The following is a 22,616-nucleotide window of genomic DNA, read 5'->3' as shown; positions in this document are numbered from 1 at the left end:
AAATTGTTTAAGTCTGTTTGTATATTATTTAAAAAACGTCGGCATACAGTAAAATAATTGAGTACTCTGTAACATAAAAGTTATAGTTAATACAATAAATTACAAGAACAGAATCGGGCCAAAATGACTACCGTGCAGAAAACCTGAAGAAACATTAATTGCATCAGAGTAGCATTTAATACCAGCCGCTGTGTATTATAAAGATAAGAATTGAACAAAACGAGAGAATTACTTTATCGAAAGCTTTGCTAATCTGTACCCGTATGCTTATGTTCCCTAAAACCCAATGAAACATAGTTTACAAATTCATTATAAATACATAAAATTGAGGCTTGCACATCGACCTAAGATCTATTGTGCCGTAAATACATGCTGAGGACAAGAAATTACAATTTCCCTATAGTTTTCAATGGATCGCCTAAATCCTCTTTTATGCATAGGGATTACAAATGACTGTTTCCATATGGAAGAAAATATACCTTGTTTAAGAGAGGAATGAAATATCCTTGTCAAAGGCAAGTAGATATATTTGGTACTATTTTTGAGGAAGCATGAAGGTATCATCTGGACCGTAAATAAAAGATAGATATTATTAATAATTGAATTATGGTAATTACAAGAATACAGGTTGTGTTGTTGCGAAATTAAATTAAATTCAAATTTAAAATTTTTAAGAACCTAACATTTCCACTTTATACATTTTACTAGAAGATCCGCCCACGCGTTGCTGGGTTAATGTATACGTTTAATATTATTCTACTAAACTATCCAATACAGTAAAAATATGATTTACGAATAATTACGAAAATGTTTTTGCCGGTATAAGAATCCAAGTTATTGTACTAGAGGTTTAATTCTGAAAATGATTGCCCATTTTAGCCTTGAATCTTGTTTATAGACATTAAAAATTATATAGACAGCGAAAATTAAACCGTTTAAATCTTGTATTTTTCTGTGCAAGGAATGCTTTGAGGGAATGCTTTCACAACTCTACCACTATTTCGATATTTTTTACCATTTGGTAAAGGGAGTTTTCATTGTGATCGTATTAATAACATGTTATACTGTCATCGAAACGAAAAAACCAATTATTTATTTCCTTAAACAAATGAAAAAAAAATTTTAATACAAAGATAACTGCTTTAACAATCAATACTTTGCGATACCTAATAATTTTTTATATTCCTGCAACATGTTGCTCCAGAATATATTAGTTTTGTTCACCTAACGGTTGTTTGTATTGCTTAAAGTTAATCGAGATATATATAGGGTTATAAATATACAAATGATCAGGATGACGACACAAAGTTGCAAGCTGTAGCTTGAGTAAAAATTGATATATCTTAATGAAACTTAAAGAATTCACGTTTCTTGGCACTATGAGAAGGTTGGAATTGTAGATGGATGGAATCGGACCATTGAAACGCCCACAAAACGCCATTAATGGAAAACAAAAAAAATGGGACTGGCGCCGCCCTCTAATAGGTTTAATATACATAAGTATCTCTAAACTACTACAACTAAATCAACCAAATTTGCTCAGAACAAAGTTTTTTTCTATCTTCAACGACTGTGTGAAAATGGAGAAATTGGTTTATAACTCCGCCCACTAACGGTTGTGTTAAAAATTACTAATTACTTTACTGATAAATCAATAAATAAATGCTTCAGAAACCTTCAATTTTACACAAGAAATGTTACAAGATGGCTTTACAGGAGCTGGTGTTGAAATCGCCCACCTTTAAGTGAAATCACATAACTCAGGACTTACTTGACTATTTTCAACCAAAATGGGCTCATAATATTATTTTGACATTTCCATGTCACAGTGTCGATTTACAACGCCTTCGAAATATATTATTGAAATTCGGAAAGAATCCTTTCTTGATAATACTATGTCCGTATGTCAAAAATGGCTTGAATCGGAACAATACCTCCTTTAGTCCCCGTAACCCTAACATAAACATTTTCGAGCTTCCGGTTGACTTTATACCGCATATATCAGTCAATATGTGAGTTATTTTAATAAAGTTGAGAGAGTCTTTACTCCTTATATAATATATTAGTGATTTTGTGTGAGGTACCTAAATGAAACTCAGATATCATCTTTTTCTGTTAATAACATGTAGTAATGCCAAAAATAGATAAAATAGGTAGAATTGAATCTATCTCCCATACACCTAATAAGTATTTTCCCGGCTTTGATACTTGCAAGTTGCGAGAGTATAAATTGCAGTTTTTTGACAACTATACATATATCATACATACATATGTATATGTATCTATAGAGAGATAACAGTTAAAAATTACTAGTTGATACTGGTATCAGTACTTGCAGAATTTAGAGCGACTTACCAAAATCGAATCAATATGAATATATGTATATAGTTATGAATCAGTCATATTCAAGTGAAGGTAGAAATGTAGAATGATAATGATTTCCTGTAGCATAATTCCGGTAACTATTGACACCAGTTCTGAAGGTTTAGTACAGGTGACTACAAATCTTTATTACCGATAAGCCATAATAATTACAATTTCTTAAACAAAGTGTATACAGGTTACTTATCCAAGTGGTGTTAAAGTAGAATCTGGTAAGGAATTGACCCCCACTCAGGTAAAGGATGAACCCACAGTTAGTTGGGAGGCGGAAGATAATGCCCTGTATGCATTGTTTATGGTAGACCCCGATGCACCATCACGTGCCGAGCCAACTAATCGGGAAATTTTACACTGGTTGGTTATAAATATTCCAGGCAGTAAAGTAACTGAAGGTCAAACTGTTGCGGAATATATTGGCTCTGGTCCCGCAGAGGACAGTGGCTTGCACCGTTATGTTTTCTTAGTCTTCAAACAGGCGGGCAAGATTTAAAGTACAAAATTCATACAATTCATACATACTTGAGTTTGTCATATTACGCATTAATTTAAAATATTTTTTAACTTTGTGTGTGTGTATGCAGGTCTGGTGAAGGTCGTGTTAGAGTGAAGACAAGAGATTCCAGTGGGAAATATAATTTGGGTTATCCGATCGCTGGAAACTTTTATCAGGTGCAATATGATTATTATGTGCCGATATTGAAAGCACAAATTATTGACTAATTGCAAAAACAAATAAATACAATACATATTTAGTTTATTTTATTTATACATATGTATGTATATACTAGTAGATCCGGCTACGTGTTGTACGCGTCTGTGGTACACGAGTACATTAAATGCATTACAGTATCCCTCGCTTAATTGATTTTCCCGCTTATTTGAATCACCTGATGGGTCCAAAATATATTGCATACAAAATGGGTGTACATTTCCCGCTTAATTGAACACGGTTATTTGGTCCCCGCTTAATTGGCCAAAAATATGTTTTGCTGAAAAAAATTATGCCTTTAATTTCTCCCGGTTAAATCCTCAAAAAAAAAACAAAATGTTTATTGGCAAAGATATATTGGAAGATGCTGATTTTATCTCTGGTCTGTGTGATGTTGAGGAGCAAGAGAAAGAATATAATCCTCCTAAGTCTCCGTCATACAATAACTTCAAACACATTTTTTTATTTGGAAAACAAGTTTTTGCAAATGCAAGTGTTGCATATTGTATACAATACTATGAATTGTTTTTGTAATTTAAGTTTATTTTATTTTTTATAATAATGATTTCTATATATATATGCACTTAATGTGCCCATATGAATATATTTTTATTGATTATTTTGTCCAATTATGCGGGATTATTGTAATTGAACGAATTGTTCAATTAAACAAGTATCGGATTATTTTTAATACAATAAATAATTCAATACAGTGAAAATAATATGTACGAATAAAGACGAAAACGTCATTGCGATATAAGAATCCAAGGAATTAAACTTGAAAACAATTCATACAAACATTAGTCCATGGGAAAAAAGAAAGAATTCATTCCGAAAATTGATAATTATTTAACGTAGATTCTTGATGCAACAAAATCATTTCTCCATTAAACTTGCCTGTTGTGGCCTAATCCTCGCTTGGTTGTCACCAAAGTCATCTAACGCCAGGCCCAGAAAACGTTCTGTTATGACAGGGTCGGACCATTGGGGTGTTAGATGAGTGACATTCATTGGGAATGCAAAGAGGGGCTTAGAGTCAGGCGGGAACTCATTGCACGCCTGACATATATTGGGTATGTCGGAGTAAATTCTGGATATGTAGGAGTTTGCTGTACAATAATATCAACTCGAGCACTTTGTCGGCTATGGGTGGTGGTTTAACTCAAAGTAAGCCATTCCATCGGATGGAGTCGGTGAAGGTGTTAATGGCTCTATTGTGAATGACGGAATGATCTCCTAATGCTCCTAGGAGGCGGCTCCGCTTAAAGCAGACGACTACAGGGATGATATATATGAAAACATCCCAGCAGAAACAGCTTGGAGAGGAGTGCATTGAGTTCCTTAACTGGAAGCATGCAGGTCTCACTATGTAGGTTTTCGACAGGAGGCATATTGTTATCGTACGGAGTGCAGTGTTCTGACTCATTTGAAGTTTCTTCGTCTGCGTTTCTGATGACCGGCCGGCCGATTGCCTTGTATGTTATCAACAACGTTTATTTATACTTTCCCCAGGTGCTACCGGTTAGCGACTTGATGATTTTGTTGTGGCTCTGTACTTGGGCAATATTTTTGGCAATTTTAATGCCTGCGACTGTGATATTAAGATAAAGTTTGTACTTCATCGTCCAGTTCGTGATGTTAGGTTTTTTGCAGAAAGGTGAGATATCTGTTTTTTGAGTTTTTTGAGCACATATCATCAATTCCATTCAAAGCTTTTGACAAGTCCAACGCTAATAGGATCGTCCTCTCCCAGGGTGGTTTTTGATTTAGGTCACGAACTTTCTGGGCATTTATGACGTTAAGTGCTGTGGTGGTGCTATGTACTTTCCGCCGAAAACCATGGTGATGGTCTGCTAGAATGAGGTTGAAAGTGAAGGTCGGGAGTAACAATTCTTCAAGTGTTTTCACTGCTGGGAAATGAGAGTTATCGAGCGATAGGACTCCACTAGGTTGACGGGTTTCCCAGGTTTCAGTAGGGGGTCACTCTACCGACTTTCCACATATATATATGAAGAGTAATTAGCGACAGGGTGAGGACCTTGGTTAGGTATTTTGCTCTTGTTGAGCCTAGATGTTTTAGTATCTTCCCTCGTCTGGGCTAATGGATTTCGAAGATTTCGTTTTGGTGATGTCACTCTGAACCTCCTCTTCTGTGAAAGTAGTGGAGCGCAGTCTTTTGGAATTTTGCGCAGCCGCCGCGTTATACTTTTGGTCTTGTCCGTTCAAGGGTGCGGTGCGAACTACCGGCCAAAAAAGGCCGTTCATTTCTTCAGAACCAGGAAGGCATGTCAATCGAATTGAATTTCAAAACGATCATCAATTCTCTTCGGATTGGACAAGGCCTTGATAATGGATCAGAGTTTACTCACACGGTAGAGAGGTTACAGGACATCAGGTGCTCTACACATTTCGTCCGCTTATGCTGATTTACTCTTTACCGAATCTCCAAATTGAGATCCCTTACTGGGCTGCTTTTTCAGCTGTGAAATTGGGCCGGAGATCCGCGAATCTTACAGCCGGAATGAAACGAGTGTGATCACTTTGAAGGTGTTTGCGGTAAATTCGTTAAACCGTCTCATTAGTTTTGCTGAAGTTAACAAATATGCGGTTGTCCACAGAAATAAAGTCGAGAGGTTTTTTTATCGCGATAATTATGGGCAGATAGTGTGATGCGATAGTTAGCATAGGTAGCCTGGCTATATTATATATAAGACCGAGATGGACTTTGGATGCAGCCTCTTGGCGCGGACACAGCAGAAAAATTCCTCCGGGCCTGGGTTGGGCTCAATGCCAACACGGATCAGTAGAATGCGGAGCAACCCTGTTGCTATGTTTTGCTTCAATGATGACACACATAACATAAAACTTACTGATCCAAACAGGGTTTGAACGTCGAAATAAGAACAGCCGTTATCTCCGTTATCGGAATTGACCAGAATTTTATCCGATCAGGTCTGTTAAACTTTCCAGTCATATTTGTTGCTTTAAGAATATTTCTGGGGATTCTAGCACCACTGAAATTATTATCGTTGCCGATCAGCAACATGGGTATCGAATCGAAGGAGCTTTTCGCAGGAGCATCATCTTCCACGGAGCTGGAGCATCATCTTCCGCTTAGCTATTTGAATGTCGCCGTAGACCTATACAGTTCGTGGTTTCATCTTCACGCGGGCGGCTCCATAGAGAATATCATCTGCGTACCCCAGTAGAATTGTATTTTTAGAGTAAACAGTTCTATCACTTTTTTCAGTACTATTTTGAAGAAGACGCACGATGTTAGCACATCGGATCGAACGTACGTCTAGCGCACTGGAAGTCTACCTTCCGTTTATCACAACACCATCAATGGTTGACATTTCAGGTGCGGACATTTCAGGTGCGTATCCGTAAAACCTGTTATTTTGTGAGTTTGCTGTAGTCGTTAACGTTTAGAGAGGTCAGTATTCAAGGCTTTTGTGTTCCTTTAATTAGACTTACATTTTTACCTTTAAACCGATTACCTCAGAGTGATCACATCAAGGCTCAATTTCTTTTAGCCTTGACCCTGAGATCAACTCGGGTTGGTTACCGCATCTCACTTAAATTTCCTCACGTTGCCCGGGGTGCTCGATGCGAACGCAAAAATCGGGAGTTTGGGAGTTTATCGAGGACAAGCAACATGACACCTAATTTTTATATACATACAAACAAACATAAAGATATTGATTGATATTGATAAAGGCATAATATAATATACATATGTATGCATATAGTTAAAATTTTTTGACACCCATACATTTATATCCATAGAGAGATAAGATAGTTAAAAAATACTAGTAGATACTGTTATCAGTACTTGCGGTATTTAAAGTGGCTTACCAAATTCGAATCAAAATACATATATTCATGCCCTGATTAAAGTAGGAGTTATAAGAGTTTGATTTTGTTATGCTGGTATTCAGTCATATTCAAGCAATAACTGGAGGTAGACGCAAAATGATTTCAAGTGGCATAATTCCGGACATTATTGACACCAGTCCTAAAGATCTAGTACAGGTGACTACAAATATTTATTACCGATAAGCCAAAATAATTATAATTTCTTAAGCAAACTTTATACAGGTTACTTATCCAAGTGGTGTTAAAGTAGAATCTGGTAAGGAATTGACCCCCACTCAGGTAAAGGATGAACCCACAGTCAGTTGGGAGGCGGAAGATAATGCCCTGTATGCATTGTTTTTGGTAGACCCCGATGCACCATCACGTGCCGAGCCAACTAATCGGGAAATTTTACACTGGTTGGTTATAAATATTCCAGCCAATAAAGTAACTGAAGGTCAAACTGTTGCGGAATATATTGGCTCTGGTCCCGCAGAGGAGAGTGGCTTGCACCGTTATGTTTTCTTAGTTTTCAAGCAACAGAGCAAGATTGAAAGTACAAAATTCATATCAAAATCGTGAGTAAAATATTAAAATTTCCGTACTTTTACACATACTTGAGTTTGTCATATTACGCATTAATTAAAAATATTTTTTTAATTTTGTGTGTGTGTATGCAGGGCTCGTGAAGGTCGTGTTAGAGTGAAGACAAGAGATTTCATTGCGAAATATAATTTGGGTGATCCGATCGCTGGAAACTTTTATCAGGCGCAATACGATGATTATGTGCTGATCTTAAGAGCACAGCTTGTTGACTAATTACAAAAACAAATTTTTATAACACATATTTTGTGTATTTTATTTATACGTTTGTATATTCATACATACGCATGTGAAAACACATACTTATATCAAATAAGTAATTAATAAAAAAGTCATTAATGTAGATACAAAATGTTTTACCTTTCACTTAAGACGATTTAACATTTAAATAAAACTTTACCGCAATCGGTTTTGTTGCCAACGAGTTTGCCAAAAGTCAGCAGAGATATACATCCATACATATATGTATATAAAATAATTGGACTTTTTTCGTATAACGATGTTAGGGCTTTTGCGTTAAGAAATGCGCTACCAATTTATTGAACTCGTCTGCATAGCGTAGATGAATATTATGTTTGCCTTCGGGGAATTCATAATAGCTGAAAAGTTAAAGTGTATGCATTAATATTTTTAATGAATATGTAATCATCTAACTAGTTATCTAAAAAAAAAATATACATGTTTAATGATTCAGAAAAGGCAAGTTTTCTTACTGGCAATCTTTTATACGTTCCCTTAGATATGGTATGTGCTCGGCAGCAATCATTGGATCCTTCTTGCCATGCAGTATAAAAGTTGACGCTTTTATTTGGGTCACTTCTGTGCAACAAAAGTCTCCTTTACGCTCTTTATAAATTGCAACTACAGCATCAACCCACGCAGACCACAATTTCGGAAATCCCTCTACACCGTATACTTTCTCCATTGGTTCACGCATACGTTGTGACCATTTCTGCACATCTCGTATATCTGTAAAATGCATTATATTATTTGAAAATAATTTATCGAGTTAAAATATTATTTTGTATTTGCCTCGCATTGTTTTCTCCTCTTCGGCATTCAAATAAGCACCGGCACCCCATATAACCAATTTTTCGACGCATTCAACAAAACGACCCGCCATAATGATGCCAGTTATGCCTCCATCACTCCAGCCTAGTACAGAAAATTTGTGTCTTCCTAAAGCACGCATTAGGTCTACAGCCCAACATGCATCTTTTTGGAAAAAGTCGAGATCGAATTGTCGTTCTGGCGGTAGCGACTTTCCGTAACCGGGCGGATCCCATGCAATGATTGTATGGTTTGGTAATAGCTCGGGTAGTTTTTCAATTTGCGGTTTGAAATCTGTCCAGGCAGTGCCAAGTGCCCCAGGCATTAGCAATACGTTTTTGTCACCTTTGCCCGTTTGCACATAATTGATGGTGATGCCGTCGCTAAGTTTTACTTTTGTCTCTATGTGATTATTGCGTTGCATTATAGTACAATTAACCAACGGCTTTATAATTCGGCTATACATAGTTGGTCGTACTTGGAGCATTATGCAATCCTAAGTAATTATATAGAGTAAAATTTATATCCAGTGTCTCAATGATAAACAGAAAGAACAAAAAATATATATTATAAACTAATCCAAAGGAAAAATAACAAACAAAACAGCTGATTTTGATAGACAAATGTCGACACCAACCCGATGACTTATCGATCACACAACTGCTGTTTTTACTCGCCGGTTTGCTGATAAGCGTTGGGGCAGAAAATGTTAATAAATATAGAAGGCGCAGATGTTAAATCAGAGAATGTTAATGAATAGGGGAGCAGATGAATGTTAAAGCAGAGAATGTTAATGAATAGAGAAGGCGCAAATGTTAAATCAAATCTTTTTAATATACGTTCTTTGGTACCAATTTGTAGTTTTCACATATCGAAATATATAAGTTTAAAAAAGAGAAATACACCACTCAATGGGCAAAACGGGAATAAGCTATAAATAGGCAAAACGAATGAATAATAATCGCTGCGCAAATAGTTATTTGTGTTTTCAATTTGAATGATATGAAAAAATGTATAATTATGAAAATCCTTTCGAATTAAAAAGGAGGACTACTGGTAAAAACTCCAGAATTTATAATAAAATAAACATTTATTACACATGAGGTGTATGTTTAACTGCTAACTACTACTAGCTAGCCAAATTTCCGCTGGAAAAGAGTTTCTTAACCCAAAAAACTTACAGAAACTAGTAAAAGAAATCAAAAGTTGAGAGCGTAATAAGCTGAGAGAGCTGCTGGTTTCTGCGTGTAATTTCTACTAGGAGATATTATCTACTGCCATATAAAGAAACAGCTATTAAAGCACATATATGTATATACTTGTATGTACAAGCGATATTTGATGCATTTGCTTTGATTATATTTATTTTCATTGTTTTGAAATGTGAAAATAAAAATTCTATTGATTACTTTTCAAAGGGTTGATATGAAGTGATTGTAAAAACAACATTTTGATATTTTCTTGCTTGTTTCTGATTTTTTTTCCGTTTCTTTACATATTCGTTTTTTCGCTCTTTGTGAGAGTAACTGTCAATTTTCTTCATCTTAATAGCTAGCAGCTATTAACAGTTAAGATACAAAGCCATTTTTTTTAACACATGTGAGTTGCGTGAGTATTTGCCTATTGATGAAAGGATAATATAAAACTATGGCTAAAGCGGCCGCGTTCCCACTTCTGAGGTGATTTAGGTAGTAAGCGTGAAGGAGTTAAGTTCAATGTGAATAAGGGTACTTATGTTCGAATCCTGAAACTCATGATACTTAAATCATATTTTATTAATTGGAATCTTTGCTTATCTCAATTCAGTTACTTTAATAGCATATTTCACTTACTGAGATAATTAAAATATTTCAGGAAAATATGTACATACATATATTTAGGTTTATTGAATATTCCCTAATTTACCCGTATTTGCACAAACATGCAAATCACACATACATTCATAAATACATGTACGCTGATTCTTGCTTCTCCTTGCCCCGCACAAACAATGACTATTTCCTCACTTTTTGCATTAACAGCTAGAACGAAGCAAGTGTACGATCGCTAGCACGGACGGGTCAGAGGGTGCACTGTCACATTATTATTTCAGATATTTTTTTTTATTGTTCGAATTTATTTTAAAAACACTTAGATAAGTATGAATTTATGTATATTAATACTTTTTTCGTAAATATTATAATATTAAGTAAATAAGCCCTAAGATATGAGTATTCGTAAATAATAAATTACGAATCCTCCGTTCACACGTCTTTGTCCATGGATAAATGCGATAAATAGCTCCTTTACTTTTGATAATATTTTTAGGGCAAAAACTGTAAGTAACTTCAGGGGACGTTTGCCAAAAAAACCAAAAAAAAACTTAGGAATAAGGTATACTGGTCATACGGTACTGGTGCTATTAGAATATCCTTGATAGGAATATATCGCCGGCAAATCAACGATAAAAGTTGATTTAATCATTATTGACTAGCTCGTCATTTATTTCCTCAAACAAAGTGATAATTGGTGTTTCGAATAAAATGGAAAATGGTAAGGTAAAATAAGCATTAGGGTGGGCCGAAAATCCATTTTTTTTAGAATTTTCATTATTAATACCGAAAATATTTTTCTTTGTTAAAAAAAAATATTTTCATGAAAAAAAAAAAACAATTTTAGGTCGACACCTTAGGCTTGCCAAATCCAGTTAAAGTTAAAAGTTTTTGGAAAATTTGTTTCTTACCTTATAGCGAAATGGTCGTTATTTCCGTAACAATCAACTCAAGAAAAATTGTTTTTACATTTATGCAGTAGAAAATAGAATTCCCTATGAAAATAATAAGATCAGATACATTTTTCATCTAGAAAAATTAATACCACATTGAAAAATCTAATTTTTTAGAGGAGAATCGCAATTATAATAACTTTACTATAGGATCTTTTTTGTAGTGAATTAAGTTTCTGATTGATATAAGGTAAGAATAAAATTTTCCAAAAACTTTTAACTTTAACTGGATTTGGCAAGCCTAAGATGTCGACCGAAAAAATTTTTTTTCTTGTAAATATATTGACGCATATATTTATTTTTGAAATAAACAGTTATATCGTTTCTTTGTTGTTTACAAGCCGTAACAACTCAAAGTTGCGTTATTAACAAAGCTCTGTAATAACTGACATGCGCATTACAATGATAAACATGTTTGTAATGTGCAAAGTTTTTAATCAAAGTGAGAGTTGAGTGGAAAATCGCTTGAATTATTAAATATTGTGCAGAAAATAGTGATAAATAATGGAAACCTTGCCATAAATGCATGCCAAATTAAACTTAAAGTTTTTTTTTAATATTCAAACGTTCGAAGTGGTTAAATTCATACAGAAATTGAGATAGTGATTGATTTTCCCACGCTCATTTTGTTAAAGAATTTCATTGAAATAATCGTTGTATGTGATGGAATTTCATAGCTGTAGTTCCATATTTATAGCCTTGATTGGATTGTCATTAAAATTTAATCAGTAAAAAATATTCTTTATTATAAGACAATAAATATTTTTTTGTAATATTTATTCATGCTTTTATTTATTCTTTTTAATTAAAATAAGTTTCTGCTAATTTACGTTTGAAATACTGTTACGTGGATTTTCTTTGTATATAACTTTTGCAGTCTGCTCATTCCGAATAATTTATGTCGTAGCGAATATGTATATTATGCAAATGCTTAAATGAAACATGTGCACGTACATATACTTTGTATATATGTACATATGTCTGTATGTCAATGTGTTGTTTGATAACTAGGATGATCAACTGCGCCAGAAAAACCGCGTTTTTTCATGATTTTTTTTAAATACTTTACTGAGTAAATAAAAATAATATACATTTACAGAATTTAATGTACTTCAATGATCGACCATCGTTTTGAAAACTTTTATATTCCCTTGATACCGTAGCCGATTACCAGGAGGACGTCCAAAATAAGGTGTGTGGCGGTGAGGAAGATTTTTCTTGTTAAAATTATTTTAAATCTAAACAAAAATGCCGTGTTTTGTAAAAAATGTAGACTTCAGAGTGGCTTAAAAATCGGAACTATTATAAAAATCTTATCCTCCGATCATTACCTCAAAGATATGTATTTCTAAGAACATCGTGTGAAAATTACAAGTCCACCGGTCCAGCCTTTTTGTATAAATTTTCCTTACCGACAGCGTTTCGAAAAAAAAACTTCTCTAAAAAGCCGATAAGACCAAAAAAAAAATTTTTTACTAATACGTTTACTATTTGCCAGATTAAATCTTGGGGGATATTTTCCAATGCATGTACTACATTCGATATATGCAAAAGTAAAATTAGATTTTTTGAAACTCGCAAAAACATGTTGACAAGAATTCTTTCCTTTTTACATTATAGAGAATACGTGAAAGGATCTGTAATGCACCTATTATCTCAGTATTATACACAAAAATACATGTTTTCCCGATATAACCAAAATAACCGAGTACCTTAGTAAAATTGCATAAAAACACATATGTGCATACACACGCAATTGCATATACATACAGGTTATGAACCTCTCTGCTTGTTGGCCATGCACTGGACTCTTTTCTCCACTTGCGAGTGTCAACCGCCGCAAACTGTCGTGTGTAGATGTAAACATCTGAATACATACTTACATAAATATACACATGCATAAATAAAGTTGATGTGAATTGTAGGCAAAAATTACTACGAGCATGAATGAGTATATATGTGTGTGTGTGTGTATAAATATGTGGGAGTACATCTGTGGTGCCTACATATGGTCTCTACCGCAACGCCTCATAAAGACGTCAAAGTAAAGCTTAACTGTCGACGAATCTACGGTATAACGGTATGCTGCTGCCGCGACCAACACCAATACCACTACTAACGAAAACACCAACACTACACGACGACGACGACCAATTTTCGTATTTTCCTTTATTTTGTGAATAAAACGAAATGAGCTTTCCACATTATGTCCTATAGCCAAAACTTGGAGAGCATGTTTGTATGTGTGCGTGTGTGTGTGAATGTTAACATCCCGTTGAAAACTCTACGCAGGAATACACAGGGCAGAAAATTGCAGTCTAGTTTCGTCGCGATTGCAGTGTGGATCGATAATAGAACAAAAATTGGCAGAGTGAAATGTGAAAATTGTGGAAAAATATTTAATAGAAAATCCTTTAGTTGCAGAATAAGCAAAAACATATATTTAGTGTGAGTTAAATGAAGAAATAAAAATGCATATAACGGAAATAACGAATGTATTAATATTGAAATAAATTTATAAATAATAAAATTGAAAATCAGTTTAAAGTGAAAAGAAAATAGATTAAAAGTTGCGTATACTAAATATAAATTTTCCATGGGCCACACAGGAGCAACGAGCACTTAAGGACCCGAAAAGTGGTACTTATGACGTGCGTACGGGTGTGCGTGTGTTTTATGGCCAAAAATCAATGGAAAATTTATATCTCGCTTTAAACGCTATTTAAATGATATGTGTGACAAAATTAATTATTTTCCTATAATCGAATTGTATGCGGATAACCTTTTGTGCAGTTAAGCAGACATATAGAACAGCTAAGAATTGTAGTGAAAAATTGCTTTGGTAAATTTTTTCACCAATTTTAGTATGTACATGTACTTAGATTGAGGGGCCAAAATGATTGCGAACGAAATGTGGCATTGAGCGGTAAGGGTAGACAGTGGAGCTTTCTACGCATCTCCGCGACCCTCAAAGCCTTTGCCATCACATTGTTGTAACCTAAAAACAACAAACATTAGTAGCACTTGAGTGGTCATAGCCGTGGCCACTGGTTTTACAACAGCAGCAGTAGCCGACGTAGGAGCTCTAGCAGCTGCTACGAGCATTTGGAGGCTATGCCATAAAATTAGTATGAATATGTTAATGCGTTTAATGAGAAATAATATTGAAAAGTTAATTATAAGAAAATATAAGTTATAAAACAAAGCAAATAAAAAAGAGAAATAATATTAAGAAATTATAAAAGAATAATAATATATAAATTATAAAATACCAATATAAAAATAATAATAATATTTAAAATATATATATTTTGAGAAAGTTGTTTGCTTTACTGAAATATTGCTTGCTTAAAAAAAAAAGTAATTGTTAAATTAAAAAAATTTTTTCAATAAAAATATATTGGCATAAATATTTGAAAACTATGTCTTTTACTTGCAGAGAATTGATCATAAATGTTGTTAGTAATGCTTTTTGGCTTCGCAAATGAAACAAAATAAAACGATGAGTGTAAAGTGTAGTGTAAAAAACGTTACGATAAGCATATAAATCCAGTGTAAAGCAAAAACAATCAAATAGCCAAGCAACCTTAAAATAATTAACCAATCAACTACGTAACACCGACCAACCGTCCGCTTCTATTTCAAAAATTACTTAGTAAAAAACGTGTAAAAAACTTAGCATACTTAATAGCATACTCAATAGCGCTGCCTGCTTCAGTTCACCTATGCGCGTTCATATAAACAACCAATACAGTGACGAAATCTATGAAAAATTGCGACACATAGCGCGAAAGAGAGGCAGAGTTCGTCGAAACCACGATAAAAACGCTCTGTGTACATAAAAATCCGTGAGAAAAGCTCCCGGAAAGCTTTCGCAGCAAAAAAGACGACATAAAACAAATTGTAAAAACAAACACACTCATTGGTGAACAAACAAACAAAAACCAAGACTTAAAACTAAAATAACACATAATCAAAGGAAGTTAAGAGAGAGAGAAAGAGTGAGTGAGAGTGAGAGGGCTGAGAGCGTAAATTCAATTCAATGAAACTTACACGCGATTTTAATGCACATGAGAAGCAGTTATAGTAGTACGCGACGGCACAAACTCACATATCCTCGTAAACAGCACACATACATACTGACACACACGTGCCTGAACAACGTCAGAACGCAAACAAACACAAAAACAACTACACAAATTATGTACAAGAGAGTTTGTCAAATGTAAAGGAACTTCAAGGATTTCAAGATATATACAAATTAACGACAGTGATACGCTAGACTCAATAGCAAGTGCTGCCGAAGTGTAAAAATAAGAAACTCACAACCACATCCGGTGGGCAACACAAACACACATATTTTTATGTGCATGTAGAAACATACACACACGCACACACAACCACAATAATTAACAAGGACATCGGGAGTGAAAACTTGAAGGATAAATGCACCTACTATTAATAAAAAAAAAACTAATAACAGTGTAGTGTGCTTTTTGGCGTAGAGGCAGCTGGTTTTGCTGTATGCCAATTGCAGATGCAAATTGCTGCGTTAAATTCGCATTTAAGCGTTAAACTTTGAACATATCAAAATATAAACTTATACAAACACATATACACTTACACAATCATACAATATACAAGCAACGCTACGACGAAAAATATGCAACACTAGTGCAGTGTCACGCGTCAAGTCAGTAGCAGCAACAGCAGCATGTCCTTTCGCGAACCTTGTGAGCTGCTGCCAGGCAGCACAATGCGAAGAAGGAACAGCAATTTCAGCGCATTTTCAATGACTGCCGTTAGTTACCTCTCTAACGGTACCACAACGTGTCACGGTAGCAGTAGTTGTGGCAGCGACTGCTGCATTAGTGGTCGTCTTATAAATCGGCATAGCAACGACTACAGTAGCTGCTACAACAACAACAATAGCAGACAACAACTGCAAACTATACAACAAAAACTGCCACTTCGGCAAACATTGCGGCAGCAAAGGAACAATGCAAACTATAAATTCCGAAACAGCATCAGAGCTAAAAGGACAACAACAACGAGCCCATCAACTTCAGTGGCACAGCTTGTGGACTGCCCAGCAGCTGGCGACGATATGCCGTCATATTCGCCATATTCAAGTTGTGGACGACTGAAACAGCGTCGAAAGTCGAAAACGCTGCTGCCGACAAAATATGTGCCCGCCTCGGTGTATGCCTTTACCGGTTTGGTGCTGTTATGTTCGGCGCTTCTATCGCCATGTCATGCTTTCCAGCTGGATGGCTCCCAAAATTCTTTCGCCCAATTTCGCAAATGGTATACGGGACTCAACGGCTCGCTGGAGCTGGAGTTTAAGACTGAGCAGCCCAACGGCTTGGTGCTTTACACTGATGATGGCGGTACATATGACTTCTTCGAGCTAAAACTGGTGGAGGGTGCATTGCGTTTGCGTTATAATTTGGGCGGTGGAGCGCATATCATAACAGTCGGCAGAGAATTACATGATGGCCATTGGCATAAAGTGCAGGTAAGTGGGTGGGTTGGACATCTGGTCTACAGTGTGAGTTTCGGTTCAGTGCAATATGTTTGCATTTGTTGTTTTTGTAGTTGTTGTTATGTAAATATATTTGAGTACTGTCGTTATGTTTGTAGGTGTTGCGCAATGATGAACAAACATCGCTGATTGTGGATGGCGTTTCGCAAAGCAGTACGACCAAGGGCAAGGAATTTCAATTTGGAAAATTTGCTACCAACTCTGACGTCTATGTAGGCGGCATGCCAAATTGGTTGGTTATCTACTGAGAAATATAAAATGCTTTGTCCTCTCACCAAGCTATTGCCATTGAGTTTGTTTTTGTAGAAAATGCTATAAATTCATGAATTATATGTTAAGGATTTAAGAATAATCATGAATTATATTTTAATGACAAGAATAATTTTGTAAAACACGTTTCAAACCTCAAAAGCCTTCTCTGGATTAGTTTTAGAAGTCAAGTTAGAAAACCGCGTTTGTTGTTGTAAAGATACAATAATTTACATTTATAGAAATACATGTCTTTCAATAATCGGTGATTAATTTTAAAAATTTTGGATTCCCTTGCTTCCGTAGTCGATCTCCAGGAAGGTGTTTCTGCTTAAAATTTTGATTTTTGGTATCCCAAAAAAAATCATTTTTGTAAAAAATTTACACTGCGAGAGCCTTAAAAATCGAAATTTTTATAAGAAGCTTTCTGGATAATTCCTGACATACATATCTGATAAGGTCGTGTAAAAGTTTCAAGTCAAGACTTTATTCTCTTTAGACTGCACATAACCGACAATATATTTATATATTTGCTCTAAAAACCTATATGGACCGATGCTTGTCTGATATGATCAAACCATATTCTAGATATCTATTTTGAAGACGAACATTTTGCATCTGCCATATATTCTATCCTATATAGGTCCTGATGAAACACGTTTATTCTTGAGTTACTAAATAATATGATTGAATGAAGAAAGCTAAACAGCAGATATATAATTACAACTTCTCTTCCTGAATAACATTTTGATTATTACACACTTTTATCTTAAAAAAACTTTATCTCCTTTTTTATGTTTTCTTATTGATTTCCAAAACTTTTAAAATCATGATATCTGATTCAATATCTATATATAATATTTTAAGCTATTTGGTTCAGGTAAAACAATTCATTCATGTATTCATTTATTGAGTCTCAACGGGATATTATTCATTTTATTCGGATCTAATTCGCCTCATTATTTCGATCTTGTTATCGTGTACTCTATGCTCTGCCGGAAAATCCGCAGCTGTACAATCAAAATAGCAAAAATAATGTGAAAATAGGTATTAACATTAATATTCCGAGAAGGCTTTATTGTAAAGAAAATTTTCGTAATCTAATCACTGAAAGTTTGATGAGAGCGACTTGTAAGAGAGTGACACATATGCACGCAGTGACACATAAATGCGAAAAAGACAAAAATTAATTAGTTAAGTGTAAATTTACGCGGGATATCTTCTAATGCGTATGTGATTGTGTATATCAACACATTTTTTATGATGTGTAGGTACAGCACAAAGTTGGCATTATTAGCCTTGCCAAGCGTGATCTTCGAGCCGCGATTCCGGGGTGCCATTCGCAGTTTGGTGTACGCCGATCAGCCCGGTGGAGCGACACGCCGTCAGGAAATGAAGCAGCCACGTGATATAAAGGTAATTAAGAATTGTGATGAAGTTACATGTTTTAACTGTTGTTAGTTGTTAACTTAAGTTGACTTACGGTAAAAGTTATCTTTTGAGTTATTTATATATTGAGTAAATATTTCGCTACTAGTCGACAATAAAATAGAGCTGAAGGATATGTCTGGATTTTTCACTAAAATTTAAGGTACTCAGCTTGGCTTAAGTCGACTTAATTTCCATACTTCCCACAATTAAGTTTAATGGAGGTTTTTTCTGCTTCAAAGAAACTAAAATCGAAAGAAATTTAACACTAAATAGAAAAAAATGAGTTTTGTCGTAATTAGACATCTAACGTCTTTGGCTTCAACGGACACTTTTCAGATATACTTCATTGTTATACCAAAACGATTTACCCAAGCTTTTGCTTTTTTCTAATCGACAGTGTGGTGACGGCCCATGTGATAACGGTGAAATGCCAAAGGAGAAGGTACCCAGGGTACGTAGTTAAGAAAATATGAGTATATATATTCTACAATTTTTATCCGAATTTTTCTGTTCTTTAGGGTGTACGCGGCGGTAATACCACAGATGCTTGCGAACGAAGTGATCCTTGTCAACATGGCGGTATTTGTATCTCAACCGATTCGGGTCCAATATGTGAGTGCCGAAATCTCGAATATGATGGACAATATTGTGAAAAAGGTGGTTTTACTAAGAATTATCGAAAGACAGAAATCCGAAAATAAATCTCATATTCTATTTCGCTGCAGAAAAAGCGCCATCAGAAGCCACATTTCGCGGTCAACAGTTCCTGTCGTATGATCTTGGTCAAACTAGTGCCGAACCGATTGTAAGTGCTCAAGATGCCATTACGCTATACTTTCGCACTCGTCAACCAAATGGTTTATTATTCTATACAGGTTTGTATCTACTGTAATAAAGAAGTAGGTATAAATGCTTTTGCTAATTTTGTTTATCTTATATATTATAATCAGGGCACGGTACTGATTACCTGAATTTGGCGCTACGTGATGGCGGCGTTTCACTTACAATGGGTTTAGCTAACGGTAAACAGGAAATGCATATCAAACCATCCAAGGTACGCTTTGATGATCATCAATGGCACAAAGTAACAGTACATCGACGAATTCAAGAAATATCTTCTATAACAAGCTTCTGCAGAGTAAGTCAATCTGCGGTTAAATTCATAAATAAAAAATTAGTTATAAACTTCGAAACTTTTTACAATCTAGCTTGTGACCGTTGTCGATGATGTTTACACCGATCACTCGCATATTGCTGGCAAATTTACCATGCTCTCTTCGTCTCGTGTTTATGTTGGTGGCGCCGTCAATCCACGTGCTCTGCTTGGTGCACGAGTGCATAATAATTTTGTAGGTTGTCTTCGTAAGGTTAGTACCCTACATATTATTATTACATTTTCAATAAATACTAAGTTAACCTAATTCCACAAGGTTGAGTTCTCTGCTGATACATTATTATTAAACCTCATCGATTTGGCTAAAAGTGGTTCGAAACTGATTCAAGTTGCAGGTAACGTCGAATATCAATGTCCAATTGGAGATCCACAGGACCCAGTTACATTTACTACAAGGGAATCGCATTTGGTATGAGCTCATTTTATAAATATAGACAAATATAGGTTACTTGTATTTTATCTTAGTATTATTTCATAAATACAAATATGTCAAACACTTGATTTTCCTTCATGTAAACTACCGTTTTCGTAGGTTTTACCACCATGGGAGACTGGCAAACAAAGCTCTATATCATTTAAATTTCGTACCAAGGAACCTAATGGATTGATTGTTTTGGCCACTGGCTCCAAACAACCACGCTCGAAGAATGTAAGTTTATTTACAATACATATCTATGGGGTAATACTGTGAGAAAAGAAAAAATCTGAACTATCGCTCTAATGTTCAAGCTTAAAATACTACATTTATTTAGGGTAATACTGTAATGCGCGTATCAGTCTTATAAATGGAAGCATTGTGGACTTATGAATGTCGAATATATCTCCTCACTTTATTCGTTCGTTAATATTCGATAATTTTGCATTATGTTGTGATATTTGTCCGTTATATCTATTGTATATACAATAACATATGCATCTAAAGTTATGCGGTTTGCCAAGGGATGGAACCTAATAAATACTCCATTGTTCTAATATTCCGAACATGCGTTTGGAAAGCTATTGTCCTTGTGCATCTTTTTCTGTATATTCATTTATTTAGAGCGTAAAAAATATAATTTTTAGTAAATTATGTTGAACTTTGTGTCTGGCAAAAGAACGCTACAAAAAGAAGTCGGTTTCGCATCGGATTGTGACAGGCGCCGAAAAATGGACGCATTACTACAACCCTAAACACAAAAAAATCATATGTGAAACCAGACCAAAAAGTCAAATGAACGGTAAAGCCGAATATCTATGACAACAATGCAATGCTCTGTATTTGGTGGGGTTAGAAAGGTTTGATGTATTTTGATGACAACGCTCGCCCGCATGTTGCAAGAACTGTTAAGAACTATTTGGAAAACAGAGGCTAGGAAGTTCTGCCTCATCCGCCTTATAGCCCAGACCTTGCGAATACGATTCATATCAGAACAGAACACACTATGATACTTTACTATATAAATTATTTTAGTTTAATTTTATATTTGTTAAAATATACGGCGCATGTCAAAAAAGTAAACTGTGCTCAACCTGCTAATGTTTGTTACATAATTTTAAGAGGGTTAAACCTTCATAAACATCAAACTGTAATGTTTAAAGTGGGTTAAGGGAATTTTTCTTGTATGATAAACTCTGAGTTTACGACCAACTTTAGACATAGAAACTTCTTGCTGCATGAAAGCGACGAGTAGAGATGAATTTAGGCTCACCCTCATGGATAGGCATACGCCACACTAGTAAATCAATTACTTTTGTTCTTTAACTCACTTTAAATCACTAATGCTTGTTTACCGACACAATTAAAAAGCATAATTAAATTGTTATATTTTCCAGGCCGTACTATTTGCCATTGAGCTATTGAATGGGCACATTTACATACACTTGGACTTGGGTTCGGGTGCGGCGAAGGTGCGTGCCTCACGACGTCGAGTTGACGATGGTGATTGGCATGATTTGATATTGCGGCGCAACGGACGCGATGCAAAGGTAAGCGTCGACGGCGTTTGGAATGAGTTCCGTACACCGGGCGATGGCACCATACTGGAACTAGATGGGCATATGTATGTCGGTGGTACGGGTCCAGCGTATAATAATATCGCATGGCCACCGGCTATCTGGACAGCAACGTTACGACAAGGTTTTGTCGGTTGCTTGCGTGACTTGGTGTTAAGCGGCAAGGCGATCGATATTGCAGCATTCGCACGCTTGCAGGACTCAGGTATATGCATACTTATACAGAGGTATATATATGTAGTACATATTAGATGTAAATGATTTAAAGAGTACGTGAAAGTATGAAATGATTTGTCCATTAAAAATAAATCGGACACATTTATTTATTCAAATGGTAGTTGATAACAACAATTTTTTGGTGTCATGGTTTAAAAAAGCAAAAAGCTTTAAAATAATTAAATACTGCGATTATTATTCATATTTGCATATAGTAAAAAAAAAATTGTGTCAAATGCAACAAAATAACTTTGAATCAAGAAAGTGGTTATGACAATGAATAAATATGATTTAAAAAACTAAACAACACGCTTTCAGACCGAAAAGTAAAAATTATTTCTTTCATAAAGTGACAGAAATATTGACCGAAAAATACTTGTATTATTATGAGAAAGGTGGGGTATGCTCGGGTTCTGTCACTTTACAAAAGGAATTATATTTCACTTTTTAGTTTGAAGTGTTTCAAAATCATGTTTTTTAGTATTTTAAACTATATTTATTTTAAATTTTTTTGTTTAATGTGCTTTAAAATCATGTTTTTTAGTATTTTAAACCATACTTATTATTTAGCCACATGTGGTGTTTTCACTTTTTTAAGGACGCGTTTGAGTATATTTTTTATCCAAATGACAGCATGGATAGT

The 22,616-nt window shown here is 35.0% G+C and overlaps 4 protein-coding genes across 7 annotated transcripts in view; 3 read left to right on the top strand and 1 right to left on the bottom strand.

The window, feature by feature from the left end:
- Positions 1–2,434: 2,434 nt before the first annotated feature.
- Positions 2,435–3,102, top strand: LOC118680673 (phosphatidylethanolamine-binding protein homolog F40A3.3-like). The gene is made up of 3 exons (XM_070109353.1): positions 2,435–2,494; positions 2,561–2,736; positions 2,964–3,102. The coding sequence occupies exons 1-3, from the start codon at positions 2,435–2,437 to the stop codon at positions 3,100–3,102; spliced, it is 375 nt and encodes a 124-aa protein (XP_069965454.1).
- Positions 3,103–6,970: 3,868 nt separating this feature from the next.
- Positions 6,971–7,904, top strand: LOC106617224 (protein D3). Its single transcript, XM_014234270.3, has 3 exons — positions 6,971–7,126; positions 7,193–7,527; positions 7,630–7,904. Exons 1-3 carry the CDS (start codon positions 7,019–7,021, stop codon positions 7,766–7,768), a joined length of 582 nt encoding a protein of 193 aa, XP_014089745.3. The 5' UTR covers positions 6,971–7,018; the 3' UTR covers positions 7,769–7,904.
- LOC106617223 (valacyclovir hydrolase) lies at positions 7,782–9,224 on the bottom strand. Its single transcript, XM_014234268.3, has 3 exons — positions 8,585–9,224; positions 8,266–8,521; positions 7,782–8,151 (listed from the first exon to the last, which is right to left on the bottom strand). The coding sequence occupies exons 1-3, from the start codon at positions 9,087–9,089 to the stop codon at positions 8,055–8,057; spliced, it is 858 nt and encodes a 285-aa protein (XP_014089743.3). The 5' UTR covers positions 9,090–9,224; the 3' UTR covers positions 7,782–8,054.
- A 4,407-nt stretch (positions 9,225–13,631) lies between these two features.
- The window catches only part of Nrx-1 (Neurexin 1), a 32,408-nt gene continuing 23,423 nt past the window's right edge, over positions 13,632–22,616 (top strand). For 3 of the 4 annotated variants that reach the window (XM_036361347.2, XM_036361348.2, XM_036361346.2), the window contains exons 1-12: positions 13,632–13,814; positions 14,806–16,884; positions 17,010–17,143; positions 18,432–18,576; positions 18,989–19,042; positions 19,110–19,248; positions 19,317–19,466; positions 19,542–19,729; positions 19,800–19,958; positions 20,022–20,174; positions 20,298–20,414; positions 21,578–21,962. In XM_036361347.2, coding sequence (XP_036217240.2) covers positions 16,081–16,884; positions 17,010–17,143; positions 18,432–18,576; positions 18,989–19,042; positions 19,110–19,248; positions 19,317–19,466; positions 19,542–19,729; positions 19,800–19,958; positions 20,022–20,174; positions 20,298–20,414; positions 21,578–21,962 — 2,428 coding nt within the window. In that variant the 5' untranslated portion in view covers positions 13,632–13,814; positions 14,806–16,080. The remainder of the gene's footprint in view (positions 13,815–14,805; positions 16,885–17,009; positions 17,144–18,431; positions 18,577–18,988; positions 19,043–19,109; positions 19,249–19,316; positions 19,467–19,541; positions 19,730–19,799; positions 19,959–20,021; positions 20,175–20,297; positions 20,415–21,577; positions 21,963–22,616) is intronic. The other variant, XM_036361349.2, reaches the window with a different exon arrangement.

The sequence above is a fragment of the Bactrocera oleae genome, chromosome 2, assembly GCF_042242935.1.
Source record: "Bactrocera oleae isolate idBacOlea1 chromosome 2, idBacOlea1, whole genome shotgun sequence".
Taxonomy (NCBI): domain Eukaryota; kingdom Metazoa; phylum Arthropoda; class Insecta; order Diptera; family Tephritidae; genus Bactrocera; species Bactrocera oleae.
This window is presented reverse-complemented; position numbering and strand designations above follow the sequence as displayed.